The sequence below is a fragment of the Echinococcus granulosus genome (assembly GCF_000524195.1).
Source record: "Echinococcus granulosus chromosome Unknown EG_S00087, whole genome shotgun sequence".
Lineage (NCBI taxonomy): Eukaryota > Metazoa > Platyhelminthes > Cestoda > Cyclophyllidea > Taeniidae > Echinococcus > Echinococcus granulosus.
The window spans coordinates 112,761-122,701 of record NW_020170467.1 but is presented as its reverse complement, the minus strand read 5'-3'; the positions used below and the strand labels follow the sequence as shown (position 1 = coordinate 122,701).

The following is a 9,941-nucleotide window of genomic DNA, read 5'->3' as shown; positions in this document are numbered from 1 at the left end:
CCACGCATACACACTGCACGGACTTGCTTACTCTTGCCTGCAAATCAAAACATCTTCATCGAGATGGTGTCCGATTTGGCGATCCGCGAACAGGCATTTGGTTCCCTCGCAGTGGAACACGAGCCCTCCTTCATATGCGTGAACTGTCAACGCCAACTCGAATATGTGAGCGTGGTGAATACCGGAGGAGGAGAAGAAGGAAACCCAACGCATGTAAGCATTACAAATCTGCTCATTGCGTACACATAGCGCATTTCCTGTCCACGGTTGTTCTGTACAGGTCACACTGATGAGGGTCTAATCATATGAGGTACATTGCCACAGCAGATGCGATAGTATAAGTGATCCAGGAATTAGGAAGAATTCAATCATACCCCATCGTCGATCATATCTCGACAATGTCCGAATAGTTTAGCTGTTTTGGAATGCGTGCTGGCCTGAACGTTCAGGGGAGAGGCTTTTAGCGAACACGAATTTCGTGACGGAGAGAACGTCATCTACCTCTGAGAAGAAAGAAGTGAACTGACTACATGCATATCCCTGGTCAGTGTACATCTTTGCTAATATTATTAATAAAAAGGTCCCTAATCAGCCCTCCTTTCGAAGCACATAAAGTCGAATGCGTAAGAGGCAAACATCAAACTTATAGCACTGGTGGCAACGTCAGCGGACCTCTTCCCTGTCAAGAAAGATGTGGAATTGGACTTAAAACTGCAAAATATAAAATTTGCTCTGCCCTTAAATTCAGAAAACACATCAGATTCTATGCGCTCCTCCCAAACACCTTTCTTGGCCCTCATGTAGGTAGGGATAACCCTAAATATTGAGTGGGAGAAATGCTGTGCCACCTTATCCCAAGGCGTCACTGACTGGAAAAAACAGACAGTCCCTACAGATTTTCTCCATCGCTAGTGAAAGGCGGAGACGATGACGAGGAGACGACGAGAGACTGCTGTCTCGGAGGGGTTAATGCCAGGCTGATTTAACTTCTTGCATCGTCAGTGCATAGAAGTTTGAGGTGAATGTTTTAGGTCACGTTTATTATTTCCGTAATATGTCATATACTATTAACGATCCACGAATTACAAAGAATGCAGTCACATCATAATTATTTTTAAATGGTGGCGATGGCCCGTTTTAAAAGGGTGATACGATCATTCCAGTGCCTCTCTCAACAATTTGATCAAAAATTTGGCAAAATAAGTGATCTTTTTAAAAGTATGTAAATGTTGGAAACTTGTTTTCCGAATGAAAAATGAATTGGCATGCATTCCAACAAGGAGTAACCTTTGAGCTAAAATTATGAAGAAGAAAATGTTTTGTGAAATCATTTACTTTTGTTAAGAACTTTTATTGCAGTAGTGTACTCCTGGTGGCACAAATACCTTAAGGGTGAAAATGTAGTGCCACCTGAATTTGGACTTCTCAATGCAAGTTTTGGACCTCGAGAGATCTACAGAAGAAACTGCAAAGTGTTTACATGCACCTTGCATAAAAAAAAATGGAATTTTCAGATTATTATGCAGGCAGCATTATGAGTGTTCCTTGAAGTTTTAAGAAGTCATGGTAACATGGCCGGTGGTATAGTGTAGCGTCTCCAGATTACTTGAAGACGAAAGAAGGCACAATACTCGGACAGAATATATACTTCAGCGCAGAGAAGGTGTCTGGACTATTGGCATGGCCCGAAGGGCCAGCCCACCCAGCGAGGTACAAGAAGGCTAACTCAAAGTACAAAAGTAGCTCCTCACCCATACCGGGGGATAAACCACTATCGTATTGCAATAGTACTGATGAACAGAGGATCTGAGTCTACTGGCACGGCGACGATTAGAAGCACAATCTGTGGAGAGTTGAGCGCCGCTTAGCTAAACACAGGGTTAAAGAATTTAACAAAGCACTACACTTTTACTTGCCTTGCAGAGGAGGCGATAAATTGATGGAAATGTGCACCTCAAAAATGGTGAGTTCTGTGACCGCGGTGGATAGGATAGTGGTGTGCAGATATGCTTGTCAAACTTGACAGTGAAAAGAAGTGCGGAGACTGGAGACATTACCACTTTTAGACTATGTTACGCTTATTTTCTCAGACAAACATTTATTCAAAACAACCCAGCAGCGCTGCAACGAAAGGCTTGGGAATGGTAGGAGGTCATCTGATGATCCACACCGCCGCAGGTGGAAGGTTAAATGTGAAACGAGCAGAGGTGACGGGATTGCGGTCAATGCGAATGGTAAAGTCAACTTCTGGTATAACCAAGTCGCAGCTCCAAAAAATGACGTCGGGGAAGAAGGGCTTTCCTCAAATAAAGATTAGTATCAAACAAACCATTAATAAAAGACATTTGCTTTGTTTTGCTCAGACATTGGGCGCCAGCGTCGTTGGTGGCTTGTCAAACAGTTTATCAGAAAAAGGTGGTAGCAAACTTCTTCAACATCTGCTCTTCGAGGGTCCAATAGGCGCCTTCCCCCAGCCTCATTGTTTGGTACACAGCCCGCTGTCGTTGTATTTTCTTCAAATTTCGCCATTGACTATCACTGCTAATTTCATTTTAGTAGCATAGAAATCCTGCTTGATAGCGGCTAATGAGAACACTCCTGTTTCCTTTTTGTGTGAAATATGCATAGGTGAATGTGAACAAATAAAATTTGGCACTGATAGCCTTGCCCATGTAAGTTCTGCTTCCATAGCGGTCATGACGATGGGGACAAAACTAAAGTGATTGTTTAGTGTCATCTTTGAAGATATCATCTGCTCAATACCATTTACTGTACATTTTGGTTGTCAAGTCATACTTTCGCAAAGGACAATCGAGGATTACCACGGTGTAGAAGTATTGTGGGTGGAAAGCATACTTAGTGTTTTGTTTTGTCGTGGATATAAATCTGCTCCATCAGGAATCCTTAACTGAATAATTGGAAGGGTCTAATCATGAGCCAACTGGAGAGAAAAGGACAAATGCCTGACCGATGAAATTGGCGGAGGACCTCAAGAGTCACTGTATTGCCTTCCACCTTCAGTCTTCCTTTTCCATGGACTCACAGCATGTACAGGAGAATGGTGTCTTTGCTGCAGTCCCGCGTTTCATCTTTCTTCTGGTTGACGAGTCCACCTCCTCTCACAGCCGTCAATCGGTTAATAACCCTCATGCAAGTTATGATGTGTGCAACCTTGATGTGGTGATTTCTCACACCACTAAGGCCATGTAATTAGGTTATTGCACCATGATTAGGCAATATTACAGGTTTCTCGAGAATTCCAACCCCTACTCTCACATTCAGCTGCTCTTACTGCCTGAGGTTAGTCTAGAAGTCTTTCTAAACCAGCTGCTTTAACTACTCTTAGTGGTTTTACTGACCCATAATGCGAAAATCTTGCGGTCCCTGTGCGGATGTTTGATCCATTTACTAGGATCGTGTTAAATTACCGCTTGAAAATCATGTGACCCATCAGCAAGAAGTGGCCTATCTCGGACTAGACGTGGGTATTTCTTCTGCCCCGCAGGCTATGAGTGTGGGATAAAAGGAGCCTATAAATAGAAGTAAGTGCGTTTTACCCTGCTGGCAAAATAAGATTTCGTATGTTTGGATGATACCTCCCACTTAGCGCTGAGGCGGCTACACTCTTCTTCATGGCTATTGGCCCTTCAGTTTTGGATGTTGGTCATATTCTTACTGGTACATGCATATGGAAGGAAGTCTACACAACAACTAGCGACACCCTCCTGAAAGCCAATTTTACCAGCCTCCTTGGTGCTGTTCCCGTGACCCTCATCATAGTGAATAAGACCACTGGCATTGTCGTTGTGTGAGTGGCTAGCTTAGGCATGACCGGTGTCTTCTACTGCCACTACTATTGGGATCAGAGGATTTAGTCTCTCTTAATCGTGATCGCAGCTATGGCCGTTGCAGTGTGTCTGGTCACTATCAGCTTGCATTAGGTGGTCAGTAAAGCTGTCTGGAGTCATTTGAGGCATACCACATTCTTCTCTCCCCTTCCGCGGCATTTCCCTCCTCACGCTGATAGACATTAATTCAGCGGTATTTAGTGATCGGCAGGTATCAATTTAACCGCTGCGAATTGATGCCGCTACCTCCGTGCTCTCAATGCTAAGCTTTCTTGGTACGAAGTAGGTGCAGACTTGCAGTGAGAGTCTGCCTCTACCCCCATCAGGCGTAGTAGACAGGTGAAAGGCAAAAGTAAATTCACAGTCATCTTTTCCTTAAGCCCATCTACCTCAATAATAATGGGAAAATCCAACACTGACCTGCCCATAATAAACAATCCATCAATTTTTGGTTTGTTGGAGAGCTACCACTTCAGCATATGGGAGCTGAGATGCTGCTCTATTTTCTTGGTGAAGAAAGACCACAAGATGAGCATTTACGGTTAATGCTTCTGTCAGATCGTGGTACCGGTGGAACGTGCAGAAAGGGGTCATGCATATACCCATTTAACAATGCCTTTTGGTGAGCTTAGTGGCAGAAAGAGCACCCACAATTTGAATCTACCCTAAAAGGGGTGAGAGGTGTGGTTGTTGGACCTCGAAGGGTTCTGCTACCAAGTGGCATTTCAAGAACTATAAAAAAAAAAAGGAAAAGACGATATACATTGAGCCCGAGCAAGATTTCAAAGGATACTCAAATCAGCCTGAACTTGTGAGTTCCCTAATTCCTGAGAAGACAGTGCTATTGGGTTCTCCTTCAACAGCCTGTTATGGAAGCGTGCACCCATAGAGATTGTATCCATCGTTGCGGTGGATAGGTTCCTCAGGTGCGTACTAGATACCCTTGTGAGGCAGAACCCGCCACCAGTGTCACCCACCAACTGTTCGCGCCTCCACCATATGCGGGGTTTAGGTCATCGGTCAACACCACTTCACACCGTCCTTTGCAGCAATACAACAAAAAATGGTTGGTCACCTTGCACTACGGTGTCTGGACTGGAGGCTGGGGTAGGCTGCGACGTGTGCCTACAGGGGGAACCTACTGCCACGTTTAGTACCATCGACAGAACGAGACACGTGCTGTGAAATGAATTTGACCGCGGTATGAGTATTTAAAGGGGCGAATGAAGCGAGAGGGGAGAAGAGGGCGAAGGACAAGGAGGGGGAGGAGGAGGAGAACGAGGCCACAGGAACTATGGATCGGAAGGTGGTGTACGTAATTTTAGCCCTTTTGGTTGCTTTTCTGTTCTTCTTCGCCATCGGCTATGATGGCTGGAATTGTGGAGGCAGCATTCCACTTGGCCAGTGTGTCCGCTATCCCTATCACAAGGCAATAGGTGCCCTCCTCTTAACAGCCGTTTGGTTGTCCTCAACGCAGGCATTATTCTTATCCTCCTAATTCTGTTTGACTACTCCTCCTGGAGCACGATTACAGCCCCTCTATTAGCAGTCATCTCCGTTGTTCTCTCCATCGTTGGAGTCTGCTATTGTGCAAACGTGATCCCACTTTCGTTGCCTTTCTTGCCACCTTTGCTCTCTCTGTCATTCTCACATTTAATTTGACAACTAAACACTGAAGATCACAATGACCTTTATACCTTTGTCTTGCATTGTCTTGATTGGTCATCTCAAAGGACTACTCTTCGCGCAAGCATAAATACCCTTTTTAAGTGGTTAAATTAAAGTATTGCTGGTGTGAAGGTGTTATTTTGCCCTTCTATTCCATTGGTATGTAGCACAGTCACTTGGATGCACGCAGCAAGTCGTTTGTCACTTGCTTCCTCTTTAGGTCATCTCACCTCCATTAGCCTAATGATCCAGTCTAGCCTAAAAGAAGGAGAGGCTGTGTTCCAATTTGGTATTGTAGTGTCAACTACCTAATTGTCAAAGATAATGGAACTAATTTAATTTTCTTATGCTTTATTGTTGCTGTTTCTTTGGCTGTGCGCGTATATGATGCCAGTAACCAGTGGAAATTACAACGGCACTGTTTATGTCATGTGTGGTTTTGCTTCTAAAGACTTGCAGACTGCGAATTAAGGCGCCTTGTCTTATATTTTACGAAGTTGGCAAATACAGGGGTGGGTCATTGTAATGGTAAGTAGACAGTAGTTAGGCACGTAGGTAATGGGAAGAGAGACAGACGGCCACTGGCATTGCTATTGTGTGTGCGGCTGTCTTAGTCATGACCGATGTCTTCTTTCTCCACGGGGATAAAAAGGTTTAGTCTCCCTCATTCCGGATCATGGCTCTAGCCGTTGCAGTGTCTCTGGCCACCTTCACATTTGTTGATTTGATTGGTGGATTCGCCTGGAGTCATTTAAGTTACAACACATCCTCCCTTTCTCACCTAAACACCCAAAGCCATTCTCCAACTTCACTCTGATGGACATCAATTCAACAGTATGTCTTGCCTTACTCCTTTCTAACACTGCTTATTGCGTAATGAATAAATTGTCTCAGTTGTGGGGTTGAGTATTTTCAGTTCTACCGCGGTGTTCACGACCACTTTCTCCATCATCTCCAATTGCAAGTGATAGACTTGTTTGAACTTGTCCTTTACAGGGATCATGACGCGGCATCCGCTCTTCCACTGCTAAACTTTCTTAGTCCTACCCCACCAGATGTGGTAGACAACTGAAGGGCAATGGTGAAACTCAATGACCTTCCCCGTAGGCTCATCTATATCAATAAACATGGAATGACCCATCAATGACGCACGTGTAATTACTGGCCTGTCAATTATGTTGCTTGTGGGGTCGCTGCCACATTTTAAATAGAATGTCATAGGTTCAGATTTAGGAACACTGCTTCAGATACTTTCTCCATCCCCACTTCCATCCTCACCTCTCTAGGAGCTGGATCCCACCATTATTTCCATTGATCACACGCATATTTGAAGCAAAATTTTAAAGCCAGACACACAGTTCAGTCAAAGATCCTAGTTGATGTATTGGCTTTTAAATCAGAGATCTGCTCTTTTTTACTCCTAGTGTAGTTGTTTCTTTCGGTTCCACAGATTGGAGATCTCGCATGCCTCAAGGCATTCGAAATAGTTGATTGTGAAAGAATGAAACTTTTACTAATGTTTAGTGGACTAACATTTGAAACACGTCTTGAGAAAGATTTCTTTAACTGATCTCAACTTATGCAGAAACCAATTCCTGCCTACTAAAATTAAGAAACTTACCATTTTTTCCTCTGATTATGGGTTCATGGTAAAATATAACCCAAGATTTGTGGATAATTTGTAATCAACATGCAAAAAGAAGTGATGGGTCACACATGATTCAACTTTTTTATTATTAGGAGAAGTGGAGCTGTTGGGCCTACGCGTTGACTCTCCATTTGCAATGTCAAGTCCCACAAACTGTAACTCACCGAATAGGAGGAATCATTCCAAGGGACGTGCAACCAGGTTACGTGTCTCCTAGACGGTGATGACAGGACCTTGCTACACAACCCATATTCTCCCGTGAAACGAACCACCAAATAAAAACAAGCACCAAGCTTAAATGCAAAGAAAGGCTCCTTAAAACTAAATGATAATTTGACATCCAGAGGTGCTACAATAGGAGAATTAGCTGAACAATCTGGAGTGAATGAAGTGGCCCTCATCAGGACCGTATAACGTTCTCCGATTCAGTTTGGTCCATATGGCATAAGGCGCATATCTCAACACTGACTGCATGGAGACGTCTGCTGGTTCTGCACCATAAAACTTGTATATATCTATTGGTGCAGTGAATTCTTCTCATTGTTGGCATATTTAGAACCAGTGGAAAGGTAGGAGTATGAACAATTAGCTGGCATTGCCTTTCCGATTGGCAAGCCGTGTTGAGGCACCTGGGTGGCATCGACCGAGACTGCCGAACGAAGGGAGAACAAGTGAAACTGTAAGACGAGTGAGCATTTCCAAAACTGAATTTTTTAGTGAATTGTTTTATTTCTACATCAGGCGTTACGACTATTTTAAAGATTAGAGGAAGACTGGTGAAACTGGCAGCAGAGGAAGATATCATGAATATCAAAGCCTGATCATACTGGCGCCTGTAATGAAGTGAAGAAAATATCACTAAGATGACTTGTCTCTTAACGTGGATCACAGTTTAGAAGTCATTGCCTTCATTGTTAGATGCAAATAGCACTGTGATTACACACAGTCTACACCACTCCCTTGAATTCTGCCCCATTTAAATGAACATCCTTGCAGAGTATCAGGCTTTGTCTTCTAACACAAACCTCGTACGTTCACGTTTAAGACCTCTCCCTCCGTGTATCCCCGTTTCCACTTACTCCCTCTCTTCCTTTCCAAAGCGGTACCTGCATTATCGTTTGATCTATCATTACCGTAGTGTTATATATATTGCGTGGTCGGATCTTGAATGGTTGGCTAGGCACACCGAGGTATGCAGGATGCGTTTAGATCATTTAAAAGACTGTCGTCTAGAAGGTATTAACGCTGAACTAATTTAGCCTTTCTCATCGTCCCAGTATTACTCATTTTTCGTAGGATGCATTTATTTGAGTTAGACGCCTTACAGGACATTGACGACTGCTACAGCAGTTTCGGTAGTATCAGAGATCATCAAAGCCCAAAAAAGTAACCACGTCTTGATGTTAGTGGAATAGTTTGGTTGATTTGGAATACGTGTTTGTTTGGTTACACCTTCTAGGCGAGAGGCGTTCAGCGAATATGCGTCCCGTGACAGAACGGATGTCATCCATTCCCCAGGAAGAAACGTACTCGGAACTAGCGTGAACCCTGACCTCCGTACACCGTTGATGATATTACCAACAAAGACAAGGACTACGCTAAACGCCCCCAACTTTTGGAAGAACGAGCAATCCGCGATTCACCTCCATCCCGCGTCACTGGGTGCATAGCTGTCCACTTCTGCAAAACCAACTCCCTCGGCTAGCGGGTTCAATTCGCAACTCAGAAGCTTTAGCAGGAGTTTACGGTTTTGCGCTGCAAAAATTGCGATGGGGCACTAAACCCAACCTTTTCACTTCAAAATCCTCTGCACTTTTCCTCAGCTTTGCGTAATCCATCCTTTTCTCCATTCTGTTAGACTCTAAACTATTCCCCCTCATTCTTTCAAACTACGGACAATCAAGAAGAATGTTCTTGCAATTTCCCGTTTATCTTGGGCGCAATCAAAATACTGGTAAATTTCAAGGCATGTTCAACTCTAAATCAGCACCTTGTCTGGTTTACCCAGTCTTTTTAGATGCTACTTCATTTTCATGTAAAACATTTAGAAAGCTCATCTTTGCGTCCATTCGATTTGCAATACTTCCAATAATTCGCTCAATAGCCCTTTTCCCTCCTCCAATACACTGCCCAGCATTGCATCCAACGAAAGCCTTAGTTTCTTAATGCCCATCCAGGTAAACCTTATCACATCCATTTGGAAAACAAAGTTATTTCTTATCGCCTGTATTCTTAAATATTTTAAAGGATCTTTAGTAGTTTTTCTTCCAAATTGTATCGCCTTACAAGTTTCGCCTAAATTTGTGCACAGATGCCGAAACCGAGATCAGTTTCTTCATAGGCAGCGTCCTCATCACAATTTGATCTAGATTTTGACAACTTAGGAAGCTCTACTTTGACCCATCAATCAGCATAGTTGCCGAGGCTTGCAGGCTATGGTGAGGCCGCACCACATGAGGCAATGGCTCTTCAGTATCAACATAATTTCCGGTGTCGGAAAATCCTGATATTTAGGCAATTAATACCCCACTTATAAACTACTCCCAAAAAGGAGCTCCGTTCCAAATGTCTGCAGTGCTTTTGCCTCCACATTGAGGCTGTTCATGTCTACATTTCCGTGGGTAACGTTGACAGTTCACGCATATGAAGGAGGGCTCGTGTTCCACTGCGAGGGAGCCAAATGCCTGTTTGCAGATCACCAAATCAAACGCCACTTCGATGAAGGTGTTTTGATTTGCAGGCAAGAGTAAGCAAGTCCGTGCAGTGTGTATGCGTGC

The 9,941-nt window shown here is 43.7% G+C and overlaps 1 protein-coding gene across 1 annotated transcript; it reads left to right on the top strand. All coding sequences in view use genetic code 11, as the record gives it.

Annotated features, from left to right (window-relative positions):
• Window positions 1-4,327: 4,327 nt before the first annotated feature.
• Window positions 4,328-7,086, top strand: EGR_07796 (hypothetical protein; the record flags this gene model as incomplete). The annotated part of the gene is made up of 3 exons (XM_024497045.1): window positions 4,328-4,470; window positions 5,815-5,947; window positions 6,967-7,086. 3 exons carry the CDS (start codon window positions 4,328-4,330, stop codon window positions 7,084-7,086), a joined length of 396 nt encoding a protein of 131 aa, XP_024348533.1.
• Window positions 7,087-9,941: the final 2,855 nt, after the last annotated feature.